At 37.6% G+C, this 27,171-nt stretch overlaps 1 protein-coding gene across 3 annotated transcripts in view; it reads right to left on the bottom strand.

Annotated features, from left to right (window-relative positions):
- kiz (kizuna centrosomal protein) overlaps positions 1 to 22,894 on the bottom strand; it is a 35,938-nt gene extending 13,044 nt beyond the window's left edge. The window contains exons 1-11 of one of the 3 annotated variants that reach the window (XM_049463942.1): positions 22,715 to 22,893; positions 21,816 to 21,878; positions 19,587 to 19,749; positions 17,341 to 17,421; positions 13,186 to 13,768; positions 12,682 to 12,919; positions 5,797 to 5,916; positions 5,133 to 5,300; positions 4,441 to 4,591; positions 1,743 to 1,908; positions 306 to 368 (exon numbers count right to left, since the gene is read on the bottom strand). In XM_049463942.1, coding sequence (XP_049319899.1) covers positions 306 to 368; positions 1,743 to 1,908; positions 4,441 to 4,591; positions 5,133 to 5,300; positions 5,797 to 5,916; positions 12,682 to 12,919; positions 13,186 to 13,768; positions 17,341 to 17,421; positions 19,587 to 19,749; positions 21,816 to 21,878; positions 22,715 to 22,779 — 1,861 coding nt within the window. In that variant the 5' untranslated portion in view covers positions 22,780 to 22,893. Of the gene's footprint in view, positions 1 to 305; positions 369 to 1,742; positions 1,909 to 4,440; positions 4,592 to 5,132; positions 5,301 to 5,796; positions 5,917 to 12,681; positions 12,920 to 13,185; positions 13,769 to 17,340; positions 17,422 to 19,586; positions 19,750 to 21,815; positions 21,879 to 22,253; positions 22,540 to 22,714 lie in introns of those variants that run through there. The other 2 variants (XM_049463945.1, XM_049463943.1) reach the window with 2 other exon arrangements.
- Between the last annotated feature and the right edge of the window lie 4,277 nt (positions 22,895 to 27,171).

Below are 27,171 nucleotides of genomic sequence, written 5' to 3'. Positions count from 1 at the left end.
CCCGGCCAGTGGACAATTAAACGGCAGCATTATGCTGCCAGAGAAGCTCAGTTTCACCCGTACCGAGGAAGAGGGAGGGTGGGGGGGGGATGAGTTAGAGACGAGCTTGTTTTCTCTGGCGATAATTAGAGGACCTGCTCTACTCTTCAGGTGGGACTTTGACCCCTGATTCACCTTGATCATCCTTCCACAGCTATCCATTTGGGGAAAAAAGGGGACCCCCCCATTATCCACTGTGGCAGGAGAAAGACAAAACAAGCACAGAAGAACTCCCAAACGGGCGGTTCTCGGCACTGCCTTTTTACCTCTAATAGGAATACTTTCCACAGGGCTTTGGTCGGCACTGTCCTCTTCACCACTTTGTACTCCTGGAAGAAAGGACAGAAAAAGAGGGAGCAAGAGAGAGAGAGAAAAAGAGAGAGAGAGAGGGAGAAAGCAAAGCTCAGTGAGGGGGAGAACAGGACAGAGAGAGAGGGAGGTATAGATGGATAGACAGATAGAGATGCTGAGAGACATGCAGGGGGGCTGTTGAACAGTCTTTTTGTATCTGAACAACAGGACTGATTAGGACAGAGACTGTAAAAGGTTTAAAAGGGGGGAAGAAGGTCCGTAAGGCTTTATCAGACCGAATAAATGGAATTCTGAAACAGTGTTTTCCCCTGAGGATCACAAAGCCCAGACACCCTGCTCTATCTTCTACTAGAATAGAAGACGCTATACAGGGACTTTCCATCACAGCACTGTAGATCAACGCTGACAGCGTGAGCTCGTCTGCCTATTTGTGGAATACTTTCAGTTCCCCTCTCTGACCTGTGGGGCAGCAAGTGCTGTAAGCATTGGGCTCAATTTCTGTTTTAAGTGGGTGTGGCTCTCAGCTTCACTTGGTTCTCTTTGTGATGGCTACATTGGTAAACGACTGGCTGCTTTTTTTGACAGCTCAAAGGCATAAATTCACATAATTTAAACTTATAATGTAATGAGATACTAATATAAAAGCTATAATAATAATAATAATAATAATGATAATAATGTACAGTGCTACAAAATCTGGTCATTTTGTCATATATTTGATGCACTTTTATGTCTGAGGCTCATTTCATTTGTTTCATTTAATTTGTACTGAATGTTTTTATTTTTAGCAAGGAAAGTGATTGTTCTGTTATATTGTCTTAATATTCTTAATAATTAAAAGTACATTCCTTTTTTAAGAGGGTGTAACTGCATTATTATGCTATTATAGCATCATTATATCATATTATTGTTTACCTCAATTATGACAAAAATAGTTACCATGACGGGCATAATCATTGCAAATTGCAATAATATTTTAATTCTACACATTTTTAAATAATATGAAGAGCTTTATAGAAGCATCATGCAGGAATTTGCATTTGCAGATTTGTGAGATATATAAAAAAGGTGTCTGAATTAAAAGAAGTGTTTGGTAACACAGAAATAATAAAGGATTTTACACATATTTGACTCGGGTCACGCTGCATCATGCAGTTCTTACACACACTGCCCTGGCCGCTTTACTAAAGTTACATGGTGCAGTTTCTTGCATGCTGAACCCGAAGTAACAATAATAGATACACTATTCTCCTTCTTACAAGGCAGCTTTTACTTTAATGTAACAATGCTACCTAATGTATTGCTTAAAGGATCATCAGGAGCCCTGGAATAGCTAAAAAGCTTACATTTCCCACCCCGATACTAAAGGGGGGTATTAGATGTGTACTGACCTTGTGTGGCAGTGGTGTCATATGATTTCTTAGAGGGTCTGGCTGGTTTGATCTCCACACTGTCGTTCAGTAGTGAGGGTAAGCTGCTGCACGAGGACTCCTCACTCTCCAACAAGAGATGTGTCTCAGCTGCATGGGTCAAAAGCCTCTTCAATAGCACTTCGGCCTGTATCCCAAGCGCACACACACATGCGCGCACACACACACACACACACACACACAAGCAAAGACACACACACATTCCTGTAAAATCTGACACCCCCTCAACCCAGACCGTGCTGCATTGACACAGAATTCTGCTTTATCCAGAATTCTAATCCCGAGCTCCTTATTTCACTCCCAGATAAAATATTTCACTTACAGATAAAGACCCCTGATGTGACATGACTGGTATCACATTCTGGATTTATTTGATTGTTTTGTCACCAATTGTGTTGACAACATCAATATACTCAAATAACGAAGATGCTATCAGCTGAGGATATCCTGGCCACCTCATCCACTTGTCGTATCTTTTTACAAAATGTGCAGCAAGATCAGAGAGAGGATGTTACAAGAAGAAGCAGAAGCCTGATGGTTGATGATGACATCTTTGAAGCTATCTGTGAACCAATCGCTGTTATCTAAAATATAAAAAAAGGCTCTTTATTCTTCAAAGCTCACCACTCAAATAAAGATGACTGTATCCAACATTTAATGCTCATTAAAAGTTATGGACATTCATTGATCAACAGATTTGAACACAGAAACACTTCAAATATACAATTATAGCATCTAAAAATAATCTATAAAAGCAGACAGTCTACACACACAGAGCATCAAAACAGTCCATGTTATCCACTACATGTTCTACATGCACTACATGCTACAGCTAGTTTTAGAGTTCTGCATATTTGTAATAGAGCTATGCGGCTAATGTGCCATAAATGTATGTAGCCCCCAGTTTAGCAGTACAAACTGCAAGCATGGAGCCTGACACATTTGCTTTAAACTAAGGATGTTTCAATCTGATTCAGCGACTTGGGAGCAGGGCTGAATCAGGCATATTTAATTGGTTAGGCAATTAGCAATTTTAACCCCAATCCAGTTCAGAGGCTTTGTTTTAACTACATTGTCCAGCTTGCTAGAATGTGATTATTTTGGCATGTAGCATAATGCTACCAGTAAATTGGTGCCTACCTACAGGTATGTTCATTACTTCCAGTAGCATTAGCATTGTAGCTCTTGAACACAAAGCAAACAACCAAACTTTAAACACCACATTTCTTGGCTGAATACTAGGAATTTTGGGGAGTGTGGAGGGAAAATTGTGTAAATTTGATTTTTGGCCGAACCACCACTTTAACATAGGGCTGAATAATGGGCTAAAACACCATTCTGCCAGATTTTCCACAAACCACCACATTAAAAATATGAATAAATGCAACTGCTGGCACTTGAACATTCAGAGAGATGTCAGAGCGCATGTGTGGCACAGACTGACTTTTTTGCATGCAGCAAGACATGCATGTAAAACACATTCTAATGTAATGAGTGTGCGAACAAGCCAGAGAGTGTTTAAAATACAAAAAAATAATGAAATAAAAAAGACAACAACATTGAGTTGTCTTTCTGTTACCCTCAGCCATGAGGATGAGAGAGCTATAGGATCAAGCCTTTTCTTTTTCTCTTTCTTTCTATCTCTTTGACAACATGTTTAGTGCTGATATTTTAGTACTTGTTGAGCATGTGCTACAGTCATGTTTTGGAGTTTTATAACCAATGAACTACTGCTTTAAAATTACTGGAATAATAAAGAGAATTACTTTTCTATTTATGCTCTTGTGTAATGATTACCACAGAGCTAAATGTAAATACTGTCTTTCACACTTTGTCCTTTTCCTGCATTATGCATTAATATGGTATGTGTCTCTTCGTGTGCAGAGAAGGCCGGGTATTTTAAAGCTCACTGAATTTGAGCATGGTGCTGTAATAAGATGCCACAATTGCCACAAGTCAGTGTGCGAAATTTCTCCCCCATAGATATGCCCCATAAATAATGAGTGGTATTATTGAAAAGCTGAAGTGTTCATACATCACAGGAACTCAGCCACTTGAGTAAAGTTACAGGGCAGGGTTGCCAAGTGCATACTGCTTAAAAGTCATAGTGAATGCAGACTTAATTAGTAATCCGCATTCTGCTTTCTTTATTTTTACTTTTCTTTGTTTTATGATTTTTATATTGTAAATTTAATAGTAAAGTCTTTAAAGCAGGGACACGTGAAATTATTTTGTAAATAAAAAAATGTTAAACAAACAAGAATATGTTTTGTACTTTAGATTCTTCTTAGCTTTGATAAGGGTCACAATGACTAGTTTTCTTAGGATCCTGAAGGAGTTCCCAGAGGTGCTTTTCCTTCACGCTGTGCTCCATCTCATCCCAAATCACCCATCTTAGTTGGGTTTAGGTCAGGGGATTGTTCGTAATTCCATATGCGCCTGCTCTAATATTCAATGTCTTTAATATTAATGTACAATGTAAAAAATATAGGAAATAAAGAAACAAAGAAAAACACTAAATGAGAAGGTGTGTCCAATATGAATCGGAAGAAAAAAAAGATTGCAAATGCATTATTGCCTATAGCAGAGATCACTTAGCACCATTCTAAGGAAGGACAATACAACCGCTTAATAAAGGGCCTAGTGGACAGGAGGATACCTTGTCAGTGTAGGAGGCATTGTTGTGCACTAGGAGTGGTGTGAAGAGCTGCATGATGCTGTCGAGGGGGAGAACTTCGTGCTGGAGCAGCTTAAGGGCATGTGTGAGCCAGCGCTCCCACAGAGCAGCACTATCAGCGGACAGACACGACCTGCAGTGGACACACACACACACACACACACACACACACATACACACACACTTACATCATCAGCATAAGTATAAGCTGTATCTATAAGTCATTATTATATTACATTTAATCTATTTTCTAATTCTAATTTAATTATGACTTTATCGTAATGATTAATCGTATGTGAGTCAACTTATATTACTAAAAACAAATAAAATCTGTGTAGCTGCTTTGGTTTATATCATATTTAGAATATGTAAAATTATTTATTTATAATATTCATATATTTACAATTTTTTTTCATTTTGTAGATGCTACTTCTAAGCCTCAAACTTCAGGTATATCAGTCTGTACTGTATTGTATCAGAAGGTACAGCTTTATTACATGCATACAATCATAAAAGAGAAAATTGCCCTAAAATACTTGCCTTAGACCTGCCTTGTGTTAACTGTACTGTAAAAATAAATACAATTAAAAATACATTTCTAAAAGCCAGACAGTCAACACTCAGCCTTGCTCTGGTAGCTGCCCCTACATAGCGTGCATTGCGGTTTACTGTACCTGATTTTTGCTGCATCTACAGCAGTGGCCCAGTGTGTGCTGACCAGGTCACTGGACAGCAGGCAACCCTGAGGAGTGTTCCATGACAACCGAGGCAACTGCTGCAGGACCACGGCTCCACACACACTCAGCTCCTCTCCTTTCACTGCACCACGCCGACTGCACAACCTGGCAAATACATACAGCTATATCAGCCATCTCCATGGAGCCTTGAGGGGCTGTGCACACATGCACACACATACACACACACACACAATCTCACACCCACGGCTGTGCGCTTTTATGCATGTGTGAGTTTTTTCTGCACTAACACTAACTTGGATAAGCATAGGCCGCTTATTATAAATTATTATTCATACCCTTTATATTTAACAAATCTGTGAGCAAACAAAACAGAGGATGATGGAAGATGTTACGCACATCTGTTTGTTGACAGACATCCTAATTATCAGTTCAACAGCAAAACGGGGTTACCTTGACGATTCGCTGTGATTTGAAACCCCTCAGAGGCCGAGATTTATTGCTAGAGTGTTGTTGGTGCCAAGTAATGGCACTTAATTTAAAGTGAGTGCTCTTAAAGACAGGATAATGCAATTTCCACAGGAAGCGTGAACACTACACAGTAATGAGGGGAAGAAAATTCAGACAAAGCAGAATATTGTACCTGATAACATCTCTCAGCTTCTGCTCACTGACTCGAGAGCTACAGTACAGCTTGACGTCTTTAGCAGGGAGACGTTCCTCGATGCTGTCCAGCAGATAAAAAAAGTCTTCCATAGAGAGGCTGAAAACAAAAACAAAAACAAAAAAAACCATCAGATATATAACAAATAACAATGTGTATATGTCTTATAGTAAAATATCTGTACATTTCATATAATAATTGCATTACTCTGTTTAATTAGACTGTTTCCTAAAATAAGATGTTTTATTCATAAATAAATAAAAAGTGGCTTATTCATACTGAGGTTATTCAGTGCTATTAAAGTACAATATCTAAAACTTTCATTCAGATCAAGGCCTGCGACAATAATTACAATATCGTACTTACTTATCAGACAATATATAGACAAGACCTCAATCCATTTTCTTACATTTATACTTTCCATTGTTTATTTTGGTTAAAAAAAAAAGATCCATTAACATGAATGAATTCATATGTCAGCAATTTTTAAAAATAGCAGATTTTATTTTATTTATGTTTCATTTATTTAAAATATTTACTTACACTATGTGGATATTTGCAATAATTAATAATAATTAAAAGTAAACTGTTCTTTAAAAAAATATACATGCATTGTTATATTATCATTAAACTAGTGCCATCAAATGTTTTAACATGGCAATAATATATATATATTTTCTCACAGTTATTTCTAGAACTATGTATCATCCTAACAAAAATAGTTATTGTATCAGAACTATTCAGACCCATTATTAGCAAAACAAAGGCATTAACTAACCAATATCAATAATTTCACTGAAAACAACCTATTGCATTTACTGTATTTATTTATCTGGTTTTATGCTATTTGAATTTATTCTATACTGATGTTTAAAAAAAAAAGAAAAGCATAAGGAAAAAAAAATCCTGCCAAGATATATATTTTTTAAAACTTCTGACTGCCTAAGACATATAAACAGTATTTGCTTATTTATTTTTTGCTTATTTATTTAATTTAATACGGGTGTGCTTCAATTCAATCCTTTTTTTTAAACAGCAAAAAAACAGAGTGGCTGAATGATGATCATAGCACATATAAATATGTGAATAATTCTATGATCAGTTTAAGCAAATTGTCAACTGTTCACAAAAAGAACAATAATCTGAAATTAATGCTGTGATTTATAGTGTTCTGATAAGCTAATGTTAGCTCCATGCTAACACACTAGTCAGAGACTATCATGGTTGTCACAGTGCAATGAAATAATTCATACGGATGTACAAACTTATTACTTAGGAAATAAAACAAGGAATAAACAGTATTTACCTTTCTAAAAACATAAAAAGAAAACTCAGCATTATTAGCTCTTTTCAATTCAATACACCTGGGCTATCAAGTTAAATCACGAATGCTGCTAATCATAAAAAACAATGTATATAATAATCCAAGGCTCCAAGAAGAACTCAAAAAACAACAGTGTATTCTACTGTGTATTCTACTACTACAACCAGTACACAGTATATATTATAGTAAAGAAAGTGTAAAGGTAGCAATAATAAAATAACCATCCAAATCAGATTTACATACATAACAAAATGCTTATGTATGCAAATTAAAAATAAGGAGAAAAAAATTAATATCTTCAAAACCCCAAAACTCACTGTCATTTTCATGGAACGCTGAGGAATTGCTCCATCAGGCTGATCATGGGTGGCAGTACAAATACGATATGAACCCTAAAATGTTAAAATGTTCGGGTTCAGTGAAACCATATCTGTCTTTCTGGAGTATTAAGAGCTGGGTGGCCCTCAGTGAATGGTGGCTGCAAAGCTCAGCCTCAAATCCCGAGCCCTTGCCACATGAAAGCCCCAAAAAGAATTTATGACAATCTATAATGGGCCAGAGGGTCAAAGGTCACCAAACAATCGCTACCTCTCTTTGGCAGGTTGTTTCCTGGTAACATTCTGATTAAGCCGCCCGTGCGAATTATATCCATGACATTCTGTAGAGCACAATCCATCTGGGCTAAGTCCACTTCAGAGGGGCTGCAGCAGCATGGGCGAAAGCCCTGCCCCCTCCAGCAAAGCACAGAGAGAGCTTCTCTCCATTTCAACTGGCAGAAGCCTTCATACCAGACCATTCCCAAGAAGATAAATATAAACATCATTGCTGAAAATATGTGAATATATACTCTCATGTAGAATCACGCCATCAACAAGTGTGTCAGTTATTAATGGAAAATTATAGTAATTTTTTGCCCAAAGAAATTAGAAGAACATTATTCATGTTTACTTCAAATGTAGTCAATCAGTGCCAAATCATATGAGGTTTGTTTCCATTTAATTACCCAACAATGAGAGATGCTAGACTAACACTATTAAAAAATATATAGAACACTGGACACTAATTGCAACTGACTCTGGAAATTGTTATTTTATACTAGGGGTGGGCAGATATTTAATGGTATTTTCACAATAACGATACTCTTATATAAGGCGATATAAAAAACTGAAAGGAAAAAAAAAAATATATATATATATATATATATATATATATATATATATATATATATATATATATATATATATATATATATATATATCAAGAATACACTACTGCAACAAAATGAAAATTTAATTTTATTATTGCAAACGACATGATATGGCACACCCCTAACTGAGATATTAAAAAATACAAGAAGTTTATCAGATTTGTAACAGAAGTCGTCAATGATCCAGAATGTCATGATACTAATAATGCACTCCAAATATCTCTATATATTCAGGATTACAGTAAAATAAATTATACTGGACAGATAAAATCTGTCTCCAAAATATATATATAATAGTAAATGAGAACAGTGTGAATTTTTCTTTTGCTAAAAACGGCAAAAAAAAAAAAAAAAAAAATAGTACCATGATGTGATAACTAGGGGTAGGTGACATGATACAATATCTAAGGGTATAATATCATTTACGATATTTAAAATTGTTGGCAATATTATTGCGTACGATACAATATGGCACACCTCTATTTTACACATAATCAAGTTAAAATGTGAAAAATCCAGTGATGATTGCAAATGATAGCCAAGAATGTCTCACACTAAACTAAAGAAGCGAACCTTGTTTTGGCTGATTGGCTGCATTACATTAATAAATGCATGTTTGCTAAACATATTAATAATAACATATTAATATTAGATATGAGGTAAACAAAAAACAAAGCATCAACAAACTGTACAAAATAACATGACAATCAATACAAAAATCCTAAAATAAATCATTTTATTGTCTAATAAAATGTGGTCAGCTAGCTCTGTTGTACTACATACTGTTGTTATTCTGTTAAACCATCACGATTATTCTGTCCCTAAATGGCCAAGCAGAGCTTGTTCATAAACTATAAGCCATGATCCAACAGCAGATTGAGTGCAGATCATACGATCACTACTGAAGATGCAGATGTTAACATTCAGTCTGCTACAATAGATCACAACAGACCACGACTACTGTTAGCCTCTTACAAAAGGGAGGCAGATTCACTCACTAAAAGCCTGAGAGGAAAATACAGCTCCCAGCTTGCTCACCTTGGTCAAAGTGGTGAAGGCAATAGAAAAGACCCTTTCTGGGACTGAAAAAGAGGACTGCCTTGACCCTGCACTCAACAGGACAACGTACACACCACTATATCGCTAGAATATGCTGAGATGTACACTAATGGCTTGCTCTCTCTCTGAGCTGGGAGAAGAAAAGGGATGAGTGTCTCTCCTACACTTGTCTCTTCACAAGGCCACGTATTCACACTAAAACACTCGGCTGCTTATACTCAACTTACACACAGCGGCATAACAAAATCAGCAGCTGTTGCTTGGTCAGCACTGCTGAAGCAAAAGAGAGAGGAGAGAAAACACGAGAATAAAATGATCCATTTAAGGTTTTTGCTGACACTGACCTCACTTACTTGTATCACTTTGTACTACGTTGGATACAAATCATGTCTTGGACAAATTCTTTTTATTTGGAGTAAAAGGGGCAATTGAATATACGTTAGAAGTTTTGCCAAACCATTCATTTAAAGAAACAACAATTCTTTCCATTTGGCACAACATGCATTTTAGAGCAATACGTCAAGTGATTTTTCATGTGGTTAAGTAGTGATGTTAAAAAAAAGCAGAGGGGTTTGTTCATAAATTATTTACAGTCATTTATTTCATTTAATCTTTTTAATAAAGATTCATTATTAATACTTATACCTGTAAGCAGTGTAATCAACAATTTTATGGTTGAGCTTAAAATAATTAGATTTAAAAAAGCCTTTACAATTAAATCAATAGTAGCTTTTACAAGATTATATTAGATTTTAGAAATATATTAACCAGATTTTGGCATAAACTCTGGAGGCTTTTTTACCCATCGAGTAACATCAGCTGGTGTGCCAACTGGCCCTATTAATGATCCAATCATGACACACAGCTTTTCAAAGGTTGCTTTAGACAGTGTGAAATACTGAATACTGTCACAATCATTTTATTATCCACTTATCATACAAAAAATGGACATGACCATAATTAATATTTGATAATAGTGATATCGTCTATCGTGTTCAATTGCATGTTTGTTCACATATGTAACAGTGAACAGTATTTTAGCCAGTCATGCAACGACCAATTCTTTAATAACTGCAACTCCATACACACAGTGTGGGCTGAAGTAGGTGAAGAAAGAAGTATATATTTCACAGAATATGCTCAATTTCAATTTTGCTGTCATTAAAATGATATAATTGCTTTGTTATGCTATTCTATTATCATTGTGTCAGTGACATTTATTGGTATTAAAATTACAATAATATTGTTTATCGCAATAATTTCTGGGAAGACATATCGTCCACAAAAAAAAATCTAACTTTGACATCTAGCTGAATCCAAAGCTCATCTAAAAATATGCCTCTTCACTGCTCACCCAGAACTGTCTAGAGTGTTTGTGCTCCCAGATACATAGTGGACATTGACTGGGTGCCACAGAGATTTCAGCCCTCATAAGGTGACCCATTGCTTGTGCTGCCCAGATACAGATATAAAACTGTAAAATTTTGCTAAAAGCAAAGGCAGAGTAAAATCTCCTCATTCAGCTTGTTTCTATTCAGTTCCTAATCACGGCCACTGGTATCCTCTAAAATATCACTACTCTATTACTACTCTTACTAAATGTATTATATTATATTTACTATACTTATTTTTTTATTTTGTGCATAATGTTTGTGAAACTTCTAGATGGAAACTGATTAAGTTTAACTTCACTGTCTACATATGAAGGAGAATTTCTAAATAAGAAATACTTCAGATCTTCTAGATTGTTCTTTAAAAGATATGCTAAGACACAAGCAGTTTTTTTATTTTATTTTATCTATAAGATAACACATTAAGCAATCACATCACATCAGCAAACTACACACTAATATAATTTAGAGAATGCTATATAAGTAGAATTGTCAATACTAAAGACCACAGTCAAAAAACATACTCATACTCAGTTAGTGAACTAACTGGACTGGAAACACTGTATATAGGGAAGTGGAGGATCAGAATCAAACATACAGCCAAGCAGTTCTCCATGATAGCATTGTTTAAACTGGTGGACATCATCTCATGGTCTCTTTTCCTAAAGTGCCGTCCACACTTCCATTCTTCAGAACACTCTGGGGAGTCAAGAAATTGTCGACTCCACTGGGACTTGGGCAAATCTCCCGAGCAGAAAATTGCTCCGTTAGAGCATTATCTAGGATTAGGGCAATAATGTTGGATTCAGGGTCTGAGCCCTCCCTACAAGGTGTCCTGAAGCTGCCACTGAGCCACATTGAACAAGGCCCTCTGGAGCGTGACCCTGGTTCATCATTTTCTCACGCACTCACACACATTCACATGTACACACACACACACACACCACAAATGTTGCTGCTAGTGAATTTTAAACTTGCAAGGATTGATTGTTCCCTAATATCTAATATATATATCGTTATATTTACTGATTTAGATCAGTAAATAAAGCAGGAATTACCAACTTTATAGTCAGCACAATCATAAAAAGCAAAGCAATAGTTAGAACCGTATGAACTTCACACTTCTGTCTCAGGTAAGACGTGCTAATGTTGTTTCTGATAATGTATGCCATACCTTTTTCTATTTGTAAAACCACATATGTAAGTGTATTTCAGATTACGAAAAATTGCCTCAAGCATGTTATGGTTTATGCATTCTATTCTTAAAAATGCAAATTGGCTACAGCTACTATTGTGTTATGCGGCAGCAGTGCACAATTAAAGAAGAAAGCATCAGTGCAAATATGAGTAATAATGAAATGCATTTTACTAAAACAAATCTCAGTTACTTTAAAATAATAACATTACACTGACATACTAAATGTCATGTGACATAGGAATAAAATAAAAGCACTAGAGTCACTTGTCTGATGCATGGACAATTCCAAATAGCCAAATACTGCTGCTCATGATCTTCACCACTCTCACGGTGCTGTGCACTGTGGGTGGCAATGCTTTTTTCTACCACATATTCCTGGTTTATACGAGACACTGATGACCAAGGAATGTTAAAATGCCTGCACAACTTCAGCTCCAGAAATGGAATGTTCTATAGGAGGTATCACCCACTATTAGACCGACCATTCTCGAATGAAAACGCAAGGCAGTGTTCAATTAGACTCAATTTCAACATAACAGCTCAACACTTTAAAAGGTGCGAGCATTCATAGTTGTGTGCAGAAATAACACTATCAGTTTACAGTTTACATACAGCTATATCATGACCTCCACATAATAATTGAAACATCATAAATGATCGATACTTCTGTTCTGTACTGGTTTACCTGTGTTCTGGCTTTGAGGAAAGGGTGCCTCCAAAGTCCACTCCATCCTTTGGTTCTTCACTATGCTGAGAGGGTGTAGTGCTTTTCTCCAGCACTGGAGCTCTTTCCCCAGACCTGTGCTGTTCATGGAGACTATCACTGAGTGAAACCGAAACTTCACTGGCTGTGTTCAGGGAAGACTCAGGTGAGATATCCACATCAGAACTGGAGATACTGGGGCTTCTGCTTTGATCCTGATCTAAAAAAAAAAAAAACAATATTCAATAAATAGACAGAAAGTATTGAACTGTGTATGTGTGCAAAATATGAAACACTGAAAGATAAAGATTGCAATACCAACATGTGATACTGATGATTGGCTAAAGCGGCAGTTCATAAGTTGTGGGGGGGGGGGATTACATTTGGAACACTATGGTCTTAAACCAACAAACTATTATTTTAACTAAACTGGTAGAACATAAATAAATAAAACAAAACTAGTTTAAATGAGCACCGAATACATGCCTAAAACATCTGGCTGTTTTTCTGCTGACACAGCTTGTTCCTTGGCTCCTTCAGCATCCCCTTCGGCCTGCCCTCCAGAGTCACTGTGCCGTGAGGGGTCTCTCGTATAAGTGGTGTCTGGGGAAGGGTTCTGGCTGGGACAGTGTTGGAGTGACGCAGTGCTCTCGGCTCTCTTCACGTTTCTGTGATGAGAGGACACTCCAGATGCCTTCAAGGTCGTGTGAGGCAAGGCCGGCTGCTCCGGCCAATACTCCTCTCCTGCTCCTCTGAAGAAGCCACAGTCAGGTGGTGGCGGCCGCCTTTCAGACGCAACGTCGGCGCTGTCAGGGAAATCGTCTGAGTTTAGAATGTCATCTGATAAAGCTGCGCTGCCGCTGGCTTTTGAAATCCGGGCATCCATCAAAGGACCACTTTGTGGCGAGGAAGCTGAGGGGTGATTAGGTATCAGCGCTGTCAGAGATGATGAGTGTGCGCTCCTGACGCCTTCCTCCACCAAAGTGCCTTTGAGGGTTTGCCGACCCGTGAAGATGACAGCAGGTTGGGAGGACTGTCCGATGTTGTGTTCAGGGAACTTGCTTTGCTCCTATAAAAAACAAACAAACAAAAAAAACTTCTGTATTAAGTTTGGATCTTGGAAAAAGAAAAATGAATAAAATATGCTTACAGGATGTGAATATTCTATAAACTTTGAAAGATTCTAAACACTCACACCTTCTTTACAAAAATTAAATAACATTTATTGAAACTAAAGAACTTCAGTGATTAAAAGAGGGAACGATCAGGGTTTTGGGGCCCAAAACAGATCAATAACTGACTATCCTAATATGTCCTATTACCTTTTTCAGTCAGAGCAGGTAGTGCATCATTGGAAAATGATTCTGTAATGTTGCATACAATTTAATGTCTTTTTTAATGTGCTCAAAGTGTTTAGAGAAATCAGAGAACCAGCAGTGAGACTTTTCTTGTGAGATTTTTGTGCATAACTGTACTGTGGCACACTGATACTCACTGTATTGGGTTTATTAGTGTACTCTTCAAAGGGGAATCCAGTTAGCGGTAATAAAACCTCTTCTCTGCTTCCCACACAATGCATGTTTGATTTAAACATTTTACAAATATTTGAGTTTATTTAAGTCAGATAAGGTAAAACTGCCAGAGTGGCTCTGGGTTTCTGCAGACATGTAAGAGGTCTGTATAAATATATAGCAGTTTAATAAGGGAAGCCAGATTCCAGTGATAAACAGGCCTTGCGCAATGCTGCAGCAACTCACCAAAAACAAATGGCTGCAAGTAATGGCTGATCGCCGATCGCATATTTGGGCTGAAACTCATCCAATACTGATATCTGATTATCACGTTCATCAACTATTCAAATAACTACCTATGAAGAGTTTCTTTAGGAAAGCAAAAATGAAATTTGGAGACTTTCTCTGCTAGAATCTTCATTTACATTTTTATTCACTCTCCATTTCAGTCAATAACCTTAGCCTAGCAGCTCCTCCAATTCAACAGTGCCAATTCAGTCTCCCCCAGCTCCTTCCCAACCTAAACAACTCCAAAGTGTTCAAAAGTGCCACTTTTTTGCCTTTTCAACAACCGCCCGAGATCTATTTGGGTCAAGGTTAGATTCCTTCTCCAACTCTCTTTTTTCAGCTGAGTGTACTGAGATCAATGTCTTAACTTTTAATCTTATTAGCAGTGCTTTGCTCCCAAGCTCTGATTCATGTCTGCCATGGCACTACGGCGTGGTGGAGGGGAAAGAAAAAAAAATTCTCCACACACAAAATAACAAAAAGCAAGGCTTCTGTTTCTTTTCTGATAAGGGTCTTAAATACCAAACAGTTAGCTGCTTAATAACATCCACTGTAAACCGCGCTGCCTGCCTGGCAGATCCAGCGCAGAGGTAGGGGGGGAATGAAGTGAGAGGGAGGAAGAGAGAGGGAGTGAGAGAGAGAAGGAGAGAGGGAGGAAAAGTTAATTTCTTGGCTGAGTGATTCCATCGCTAGCTGCGGGGCAAAGTAGAAAGTGTTTCGCTAAAGTAGCAATTGATTCTTCTATCAATCTGCGGCACGCGCCTGCTCTTCCAAGGAATGTATTAAATATGAAAATCATATCCCGTTATCATGGCTTCCCAGCTTTCAGGCCGGTAAGCTCCCCTTAATGAATGCTGCAGCCTCGGGGACATGCACGCAGCCAGCAGTGGCGCGTATGCATAATGGAGTGATTCCTCCCATCTCTGCTCATTACAATATCGCCAGGCTGGAGGGAGGGAAGGAGAGAGACAGAAGGGTTTGTGTGTGTGTGTGTGTGTGTGTGTGTGTGTGTGTGCGTGTGTGTGTTTGAATGGGGGGGGGGGACACACAGTCACAAGTGACTGCTCAAGACAGCATGCTCCAAGTCATTATGAGCTGTCTTCCACATTTCATCTGAAAGCGCTCAAACCGCTTGAAGTGAGGGAAAGAAGCAGCCACAGGCTTGAACTACATCGGTGGCACGGTCATAGCGGGCCGGATTAGACACCTGCGCCATCACAGATATGGCAACGAAAAATGGACAGTCCCCCCGGCCCCACCCCACCAACGCTGAGCTGTCTAAATAATGGCTACTTCTGTTTTTCATCAAAAAACACCAAAGAATTGTTTCATTTGTTATGGACACCACACACCACATCAATAACCGCTGTTTATAGAAATAGTGGTATTAAAAAATAGACTGTAAAAAAACTAAATAGCACAATGGTCTTGGTATGACAGATAGCGGACACAAGTTTACATTTTACATTTACATTTTAATAGAGCTTCATAAAATTTACTTCTGTTGTCCAAGAATGCAAACAGAAGTATAGTTTTATTTTACTGGATATTTTTTAAATATTAAAAAAAAAACATAAAAAATTATGGCCTCCCATCTTCAGGAAAAGTTCTGACTATTTTTGGTCAGTAAATATGAAGCTTTTTAAAATGCTGTCATCACAGTGCATGCATTTTTTCTGCCTAAATCTCAAATCCATTCAAACACCCAATATTCTGAAATACATGTCATCAAAACTACAACATTGAGGCACAGATAGCACTAGATTGCATTATAGATTTACACACATTTTGTATTATACTTTGTGGTTGGTGTGGTGCAGTGGATAACACCACCAACTGCTTGTGAGCTACCTCATCATGTGAGAGGCTGGGGTTAAATTCCTGGTCTGGGTGGCTATACTGTGATACATCAATAAGAGTCCCTGGGCAAGACTCCTAACACTACATTGGTCCACCTCTGTAATAGAAATAACCATGTAAGTCGGCTAAAATGCCATATATGTTATTATACATTTTAAAAAGTGGGCAATGGGATAACACACTATTATGTTTTCTTTTTTCTTGCATGATGTTTTGATGTCTCTCTTTTTATAAGGTACTATACCCATACCAGGTTAGCATGTTCATGTAAGCTTTTAACATCTCTGTGTAGACAGACACAATTTCAAAAAGAGGGAGAAAAATATTTCTATATGGATGTAGCCTTAAAAAGTCATGTCAATATTTTTTGCTAGTCAAGAAAAACAAACAACCGACTAAACAAACCTCCTCTCCTGTTTTTCCCTTTTTTCTAGGACTACAGATTAAAATGTACACATATCTCTGCTGATAATACCAGGCAAATAACAACAGTGTACGGTGGTCAGGGTTAAATGACATGCGAAACTAGAAAAAGTTCCAGAGAAGATCACTCTTTTTTTTTTTTCCTCTTTTCAAGAGCTTCATAAAAACCCCTATACCATAATTTGGTTTAAAGACTTGGATGGTCCTTTATTAAAGCAAAAGAGCCATTTGAAGTTGTGAGCAAAACAGTAATTACCTCAAGCACTTCCCAAATTGCTTTTGATTATAAATTAATTGTAGTCTTTGAACACTGATACCCCATATAAACTGTAAAAAGTGTCTACTGAAGAAGAAAAAGAAGAGGAGGAATTGCGCAGAATAATGGATTTGCGAGTCTATTTCTCTCTCTAACTGTCATTTCTCTTCTTTGAAAAGTGAAACGGTACACTTTATATTGGATCCCATCATAAGATCATGGTTTCATCAAAGGCGGAGAGATAGCTTTGTAAATTTCCACCAAATTGTAATCCCAAAAGATGACATGATAAATCTGTCGTACTTTGTGTGCTTCGAGTTCCTGCTTGCTCGCCGTCTTCCTCTGCTCCTCCACGAGTCTGGTAATGTGATTTCTACAATCCATCTGAAAAGAAAAAAAAAATCTATCAAATCTTCTATTACCCAAAAAATCCTCAACTTTTTCAACTCATTAATAAGAAAAAACTCTTGCAAAGATTACATTCACACAGCTGATAAAAGTGGTCCAAGTCAAATATCTTTGTCATAAGTGACACATACGTGTTGCCTGTGTGAGAGCGTGAACAGCAAAACCACATTAAAAAGGATATTTTAAATTCTGATTTGGGCCACTTCATACGTGGTATTGAAATTTGATATATATCCAACACGTGACAGTGTGAATCAGTCTGAACAGCCAGATCGGAATTCACGCCACCTTTATTTAAAAATCTAATTAATAATAAGGAGAAATAGAAATGGATGTTAGCAGTGAGGGTGAGATGATGAGGTAACAGACCTCCTTAAATGTTAAAGGTGAGGTTTCTGTTCAAACTAATTTAAAAAGGTACACATCACAACTGCTGCAAGTTTGAACAAAGTTTAAAGAAACCATGGATGCAAACCAAGGAAACTGCTGCTGTTTTTTACAGCAAGCTTGTACACATTCTCTTTGATAAGCTCAGCTGTCAGCCAGTGGAACTCCGTGATAGCTGCTGTAAGGCTGGTGAAGGTGAATGTGAAGAACTGATCTATTTTGCATGCAGATCAGTTAAGGTGTGTGAAGTGTTCAGATGACAAAATCAGATTTATGTCTCTTTACCTGCTGTGTGAACATAGCCCAAGTCTTATTCAAAATCACCTACAAAAGCAATGCAATGGCAACTGCTTTTACAGAACTCTGAAATAACATTCCAGGCTTTGGATTACCATACTACAATGCTTTGAATGTGCAGGATGTTCCTTTTTAACTACAGAGAATTCTTAAAACCAAACAGAGGGAGGGAGGAAGTGTAAACAGTGAACTTGAGGAAAAGAGGAGGGGAAAGAGAGGCTTATGTTTATCCCTGAAAATGTAGTGTCCCTCACTGTGGGTATTCCCCTCTGAGTGCCCTTAACACTGCCTGCCAGGGCTCTTAATCAATTTTGTGGTTAGCCAGACTGACTGGACTAATCCAAACTTCAATTAAACAGTCTAATGGCAGCAGTGAGGGCACTGGGATTACCTCCAGCCACCCACTTCATTCCCCTAAGACAATAGAAGCTCCACCAAACGGAACAGTTTGCTTGCTAAGCACAAATCCGTTATCTATTTGCAATGGTTTCCAAACACATAATTACAACCGTAGTGTACATACTATTATAATTACACTGACAAATATTGGAACTGCAGAAACAGAGAGAACGGGAAAGTGTCAGAGGCTGTCTGGTTGTGTATATGTCAGTTATATTAGCGGTCTCCTATCTTTGCAATAGACTGAATCTTTGCAATTTAGCTTTTGTTACTTCATTTTACGTTGGTGATATTCTTAGCTTACTTGTTAGCAACTAGCAATTTCTACACCCATATTAATAACATTAAACAGTGTTTAAATATACAATACATTCATTAATTAGAGAATAAACAAATATAATAAAATGATAATGAGTCCAAACAATAAAAATGAAGAGAGACAGAGAGAAAGAGAGTCACAGACTGTCTCCTTTCAGGGAGGGAGAAAGCCAGAGGTACTTCAGTGTCTCAATAGTGGGCAATTAATTTGGGGTAGTGTAATTAAACAAATTGGCAAATTTGATATTAAGCTGTTGAGCACTGTTCAGTTTTAAGTGATAATCGACCACAGCCATTGTTTTCTTTTTCTCATTTCCTTGCAGTGATAAATGGCACTGTTAGAGTGTTTACAATTGTTACTAAACAAAAATGAGAGTAAACGCTCAAACAGCAGATGAGAATTAGACAATGATATGGGATTATAGGCAGCAGGCTAATTGAAGCTTACAGTGTGTGAGAAAATCGCAAATTTCTTGCTTTCAGAGCAATTAGTTGCTGTGACACATTAGGCTAAATCAGTTACGGTCTCATTAGGACCACAAACACACACACATAAACACACACACACACACACACACACATACATACACAGCACAAGGCATTATAATAAATAAGGGGGTGAGAAAGATGATGCTGCTGAAAGCACTGTTTGAAAGCCTGCTTAAGAAAATAATTCAAACATCATCTTCTGGAGGCCAGCATGTCAGCACAAAACAGAAATAGCAATCCAAGGCTTTTACCTTCAAGTGATGCAGTAAAGTGTAGTCAATGGAAAATTCTTTTGCATTTGATACCAGGCTCTCGACATTTCTCAGGAGCTCAAGGTTGCGAGCCTTTGCTTGCTGCTCCCTCTTACACAGTTCCTTGTGATAGTAGCGCATCTTGGCACATTTCAATTTGGCTCTGTAAAAACAAACATAAAGACATTAAAGAATCCCATTACTTAGAGTTGGATATAGCGTACACCCTGTATGTTATCATCTAAAGAAAAAAAAAAGTATCTACATTTTTGTCCATTTTTAGTTTACAACCTAATGTGTCAAATTTGTGTCTTAATACAAAAACAATAGACATTCTCCAAAATTACTTGAAATACATTCTTCTTACACTGACTTCCACTGAAAGTTGAGAAGGTTTCATCTCTCTCCTGTAAAGTTGTTGTTTTGGAGATACATTTCTTTCATTGGACAGTGATGATGTGTATATTCAGGTATTATATATGAACATATACACTTAAGCAAGGATGTTCAATCACAGATGGTCAGTGTCAAACCTTGTATAAGCAATACTGAAGCTAAAATTGTGGTCAAGTTAGAGACAGACAAAAATATCTGATAATGGTGCTTGGTGCATTTGTTAATTGGCACTCCAGAGCGAAAATGTTTTGCGATTTAAAAAAAAAAGGCCAACAAGGAAAATTGCAGGTAAACTCTGAATCTGAATCATAAAGGCTGATCCACTAACCTTTTACATTTTTCCTGCCCTAACATCCTCATAAAATGTTTGTTTGCATCCATGAATTTGGCGGGGCCATATAAAAACAAATAGGTCTCCGGCACTTGAGTTAAGTGCCATCATATCACCCGTGAGAGAGAAGAGGCTATATTTTAGAGAGTCATCTAATTGTCCTAAAACAAAAGTTTCGAGGTGAAGTCCCATTCAAACAATGTACCTTATGAAAAGTGGATCAGGGCAAAAGATAGGGAACAGTTCATTTAAGAGAACAGCTATTGTTAAGAAAGAACAGTTTTCAGTTTTCTACAGAGATTAGCCTAAATTAAACTGCATTGAAAGTAATGTCATATTAATAACCCTATATAGATAAGATTGTTTGCTTGGTATGTAGGATCATACAGTACATAATGATATAGTTTAAATAATACACACTGCCTGGCCAAAAACAAGCTAATTCACTGTGGCATCGTTTCCACAAGCCTCTGCAATGTCACAACATTTATTTCTGTGTCTAATTCATTTTCCCCAATATTATCCACTGATAAGGATATATGTGGACCACTGTGCAAAGTCTTTTTCAGCACACCCCAAAGATTCTCAATGGAGTTCAGGTCTGGACTCCAGAGTCCATGTATGAAAATTATATCTCATGCTCCCTGAAACTAACTTTTGCAGTTTGAGCCTGACGAATCCTGGCATTGTCATAGTGGAATATTCCTGTCCCATCAGGGTAGAAAAAATCCATTGATGAAATAACCTAGTCATTCAGTGTACTCAGGTAGTCAGCTAACCTCATTCTTTGGGCAAAAGTACAATCTTTTTGTCTCCTACCCTACTGAAGCCATTTTTACTGTTCCCATCAATGGTAAGTCTTAAGGCTACTCCGCTGTGTAATCCCAATCCCTTGAGTTCCCTTCACATTGTGGGAGTGGAAATGCTTTTACCTTTACTATTAAACATAAATTTAGATTCTAGTGTTGTTTTTCTATTATTTGTTTTCACCAAAAGGTGATGGCCAAACACAATCATTTAATATTTTCTCCTGACCACATTATTTCTTCAAAGATGATGTTTCCCCACTGTCATTACAATTTTTAACCTGATTTTAGTAGTTTCAGCAATCTAACGAGATTTTTCTCTGTTTGGTGCATGTCAATAATTTGACTCTTCTGAAACAGATTAACATTTCTGATTTTGATAGCCACAGGATGTCTCCTTGTTTATGGATGTGTGCTTATTACTCCCTAGATCAGATAGAGTTAAACACAATAACTTGTTGCCAGCTAAAACATAAATTACCAATGGGGTGCTTATACCTAGTTGCTTTGTTAAATACAGGTTGGGACCTTTTATTTTGGACAGGCAGTGTATTCAACATATATAGTTAACTCTTGTTAATAAAACAGCTATACAGGAACTTAGTAAGAAGATAACGTTAAAACATAAAACAAATTTAACCCTGCACAACCTAAACACACACGAAACAACACACATAAGTGAAGTAGGATACTTACAGTCTATCTTCTGATCGTGTATAGGTAAACAATTGTTCCTCCAACTCATGCCTCCTTTTTTCCCTGAAATGGAAAGACTTTATGTTTAAAAATAACTCAAATATCTTACACAGACCAATTTCATATCACGGGTTTGCATGAAAAAAATCTCTAACCGGACGCAGTGCAACGCTGGTCTCCGAAAACGATTCAATTAGTTAGCTAACTAATCAAATTCACGAACCTATATTAACCACGAATCATAACTCACAATGCTGCTCTAGCTGTTAAAATATAGCGGTGGGGTTTTAACAGCAGATGTCGTATTATATAACAGTTAACTTAGTTAGCTCAGTTAGCTAGCTATATTCATTTAAAAACGTGTCCAAAGAAATAAACAAAAAAAGCTAACTAGTTAACTAACTAGGTTACCTAGATAACTTTACTCACTTAACTTACCGTCCCGCTTTGCTTATTGCGCTAGCCCCAACTCCAGCCGCCCGGTGAATGGGATGTGACTAAAATAAACCAGGCAGGACGTTAACTAGCTAACGTAGCGTGCTTGCTAGCTTAAGTATCTGGGTAATATTAATACATATAATTACAACAGTAAACATGACGTTAAAAAGACCTAATGCATAACGTAGCCAACTTGAAGTAACCGGCACTAGCAGCACTTTGTTCAACGTCGTTTCCACAGAGGCGCTTCTCAGTGAAAGCTGCAATAGCATTAGCATTAGCTTCTTGCTAACGCTTGTTAGGCTAAAGAGTATAAGCACCACAGAAGAGCAGACATGCGCGGGCAGTGCGGTCTATAGCGGCGCAGCTCTGGACTCAAACCCGCGGCTTCATACCAGGCCCTAGCGCCCCCTCTATATCAAGGCTTTGCTTGAGGATATAGTATAAATATCGCGTCCTACCTTTCATGTATGCCCTTTTGAATAGATCCCACTGTGTCGAAGTACTCGGCACTGCAAAAAGCCATTGAATATTATTAGCTGGTCCCCCGTCTGTGTCTCGCACAGCGCCAGGACCGTGTTTACGCTCGTTGCCATGCGCACCACTTCCCAGATGGCCTGGGTTGTAAACAAGTAGACACGCTGTGGCCACGAGCAAGCGAGCGCGCGCACTGCACTGCCAGTTCACGTGCACGAGATTTCTTCAGGCTAGGATGAGGAAAAACGCTCAGTTTGTTTTTATATAAGGATTTAAAATGTGTTATTTTGCTTTTGTGCACTTTTAGCTGTTACTATACAAACGTACAAACATTGGGTAAGTAGACTTTTGGGTAGAAACAAACCCCTCACACAGTTTGTCTCGTGTAAAGAGACAAAAACCCTCTTTAGCATAGTATTGACCTCATTGCCGATTTGTTTACTACTTCATATCTTACCTATCTTTTAAAATGTTTTTTTTTGTTTATTTATTTGTGTTGTATTTTTATATAATGTTAAAGGGCATATCTACGAACTTTACAATGACACATACAAGAGCGTCATAAATAAAAGTTACCGTGTATATGTGCAAGAATCTAATATGTGCATCTGTTCTAATTGATCACTTTGTTATAAAAGGGCAAACCAAAAAGTTATATTTTATGTACTCACACAGACTCCAAAGCTTTCAAAAATTATATTTTTCTTTTCAATACGTATAATATAATGAGGGTTATAAAAGTGAGGGTTAAAAGTGCATAACTTTATTTTTTTCCCCATTTTGATGTTAAGGCATGAGATTGTTTTTTTCCAGATAAAAAACAAATAAAAAGACACGTTTAGGTATTATCACACGTGAACATGTTTTAAATAAACAAAATAAACATGTAAATAGTGTGCGCACGCAGGCATTGCCTAACTGTGAGCGCGCGCACTGCACTGCGCAGTTCACGTGAACACAGTCTACACAGTTTCAGCCAACGCCCGTTTCCCGAATTTAATTAACGGTTATTTATTTACAACAATAAAGAACTAGCTAACGTAACGTTCTCCCTATGAAGAGTACTTTTCTGCCTTCGTCCACACACACAGTTTGATCTGTAAAAATACAAACAGTATCCCGCTTTTGAGATTTTGTTTACAATGCCTTGAGATTACATTTGGGTGACTGTTCTGAATAAATGTACATTTAGCTTTCAGCCAGATTTTAACAGCATGTGTAGCATGTATGAGACTTTAGCTGAGAGTAATATGGAGTCGCTCCATATTACAGTAATAGTGCACCTTATTTTATGTCAGCCATTTTGTAGTGCAGTTCGAAATATAGTCTTATTTTATTCCCTGTTTGGCTCAGAAGTATTTTTATTTGGTTTTCCAAATACACTTAAATACATTGTATGTGTTATAATTAAGCACAGGGTGTGATACACATACAAAAAAAACTGACAAGTACCAAAAGAAAAAAAAATCTCTAAATAGTTCACTATAAAACATCCACAGTGCATCGCAAAATGCAGTGTACAGATGATTTCCAATATATAATATAATTCAATGCGGTGGTGTGTCAGACATCCTTAGAAAAGTACAAATTAATTTTTTTTGTCCCTCTGTCCCTAGAGAGTTAGCTATATAGCAAATGCTATATAGTGAATATTCGGTGGCTTAGTGTTTAGCACCTTCGCTTACCAGCACTGGGGTACTGGATTCAGGTCCCTAACTGGATGGAGTTTCCATGTTCTCCCCCTGTCTGCGTGGGTTTCCTCTGGGATTCCGGAGCCCAAAAACAGAAATATCAGGTAAATGAAATACTCTAAATTGCCCAGAAAATTGGTGTGTAAATGTATGTGAATGTGTGTGACTGTATGCCCAGATATGGATTGGCACTCTGTGCTGGGTGAACTCTTCAGTGCCAGATGCAGTCCTTCAGGTGGATGGTCGCTCCGGTTGAGAGTATACTATGTGCGATTGGCTGCCGCTCCTCACTGGTGTGTGTTGAGTGTGTGTGGAATGCAATTTTAAGTGGCAGAAAGGTACAATGTAAGTGTAAGAGTAAGTAAGTAAGAATAATATTGAATGAGTTCATGAGTGTACCATTCCAAACACTTTTGAACACACAAGCTTTTGAATACCAAAGTCATGTTTCTCCATGCCCTCTGGTCATCACTCGACCTCTTGTTAACATATCTCTTCACATAGCTGAGCAAGAAACTGCTACAGCTCGCTTGGCCAACACAGATCCTTTGCCCTCACAGAGATGGATAAACTTTGTTTCTTTTGGTCCCTGCTTGAGTCTATAGAGCCCTGAGTTTGTCAAGGGGTGTTGGACAACCTTCTTAAAGATGTGTTGGAGGCTCTACTACATGACTGCCTTCATGACTTTGTTGGTACTCTTCATCCACTACTTCCTAACCACTCTGTCTGTCAAGAGGCATGAAATAGAATGCTAGCTAGCTACGCATGTACCTGCAGATATATGATGCATTATCACTGCTAAATTCTATCCTCACTCAGGCAGACCTTTGTTGAGAAATGGTCTCAAGGTAAAGTAAAGTGTGCACAACCTTTTTTTTTATATAACCACGGGGCATGGTGTCACCAGGAACATTACTGGTATTCAAAGTCTCTCAAACATGCAAGGGGTTGATACTTAGCTGCTTAGCTGCTCTGGTGGCCATCTGGCATTGTGGATTTGACAAAGTAGTGAAGATTTTTGCCATGTTTTGTGTACTCCTTATGTGTAAATGAAGAGTGCATCACATAAACAATCCACAAGCTGTACACAAATCTTCAAACCAGTCGGTGCAACTGATTTTCTGTATTTCATGTCTAAAAGTTCATTGTTTGTACTAATGACTGTAGAAAATCCCTGTAGATCATGGTGCATTGTTGAATTGTTAAAGTGAATCAAATAAATGAATCGAATGTGAAGAGCGTGCTCAAATATGCTATTCAGTTATTATTTATAAAAAAGCATAGAACGGTCTGTGAAAAAAAAATTAATTATTTTCCACCAGCTGTGTTAACAGTGGGTGCTCTTCTTTTGTAACTCCATAGGTATTGGAGCTGTACAGAAACTGATGCCTCAGCTTGCCTGATGTATAGAGCTCTACTTCAGGAGTTCCATTTCATCATATCCTTTTCCAATCATCTGCCCTGTAAGCCACTCTGAGAGCCCATCCACACACTCTCCTTCGTGACCCCAGGTCCAGCCAGCAGGTAAACATCCCGATTTTCTTGAAGTCATGGCAGAGAAAAATAACTTGCTGAAGAGACTACTGACCCTCATCAAACAGAATGACCACTGATTTCTGTCTCACATATCTACAGTGCAAAGGAAAAACGGAATGTTCCAGGCGCTCGTTTGGCTTTTCTATCAGAACACAGGCAAGTAACCATGAGTTCGATGCTCAGTGCATGAAGGTAAGTGTCTCTCAAGTCGATAGAGGTGAGTGAGGGGCATTGACAGGGATACAGAGGTGACACTATTGGCTGCCAATTGTGATTCGGTTTAGGTAGTAATCTTCCGGATTTTCACAGTTTCACCAAGATGAGATAGATAGAATTTGAACCCACTTACTGTAAATTGCTCTCCTATTCTAGCAACTAATAATATATGGTTGCAGCTTCTTCCATTTCCCAGCCAGCCTGTGTTACTACACTACACTGAAATCACCATTCCCGGGTTACTGTTGCCATTTACTCGAGTAGTAATGAAAAGAGGAGCGTTTTAAAGAAAGTGATGGACCATGTTGTCCAGTTTAACAGAATCTTCCAATATGTTCCCACATTTGGTGTAAAGCTGACTGTCATCTAAGGTTTTTCTTGAATTATCTAAAATATGGAACCTGCATAATTACAGCAGTTTTAAGTACTTGAAACAGAAAGCTGTTGTGAAATGGACTTGTGGTGTAAGGAAACCTGGTAGGAAACTACCCGTGTAGTGCAGGGAAAATATTTGTCCTGTAGTAACAGACTGATGTTAGTTTAATCTATTCTCTCAACCTATTCTCAGTACGCAGCTATTTAAGTTAACAGAAAAATATAAAGTACCTGAATAACAATGTTAAATAAAACATGATTTAGTAAGAGCAGCAGTGCAGAAATTACTTTTAACATGGCGTGATGAAGAGGAAGATAAAGCACTTACACAACAGAGGGAAATTAATACTCCTTACTTTCAGGATATGATAAATTATCTTGTGTGTTAAAGAAGTATTACAAATTGTATAGTGATGTACTCAAAATGTTGCTTAATGCTTCTTTTTTTAGACATACAATTCTAAGAAAATCTGGTATAGAACTAATGCATTATATCAGATTGTTAAGATATTTTTTACAGTGATATTGTATTTACACCTTTAGCACTACTTTCCAAATAATAAAATGCAAAGTTTTTGCTGAAAACACCATTTATGAGGCTTTTAAATATTTAGTTGAACAAG

The sequence above is a fragment of the Astyanax mexicanus genome, chromosome 14 (assembly GCF_023375975.1).
Source record: "Astyanax mexicanus isolate ESR-SI-001 chromosome 14, AstMex3_surface, whole genome shotgun sequence".
Taxonomy (NCBI): Eukaryota; Metazoa; Chordata; class Actinopteri; order Characiformes; family Acestrorhamphidae; genus Astyanax; species Astyanax mexicanus.
The sequence above is the reverse complement of the archived record's forward strand: the minus strand, read 5'-3'. Positions and strand labels throughout refer to the sequence as shown.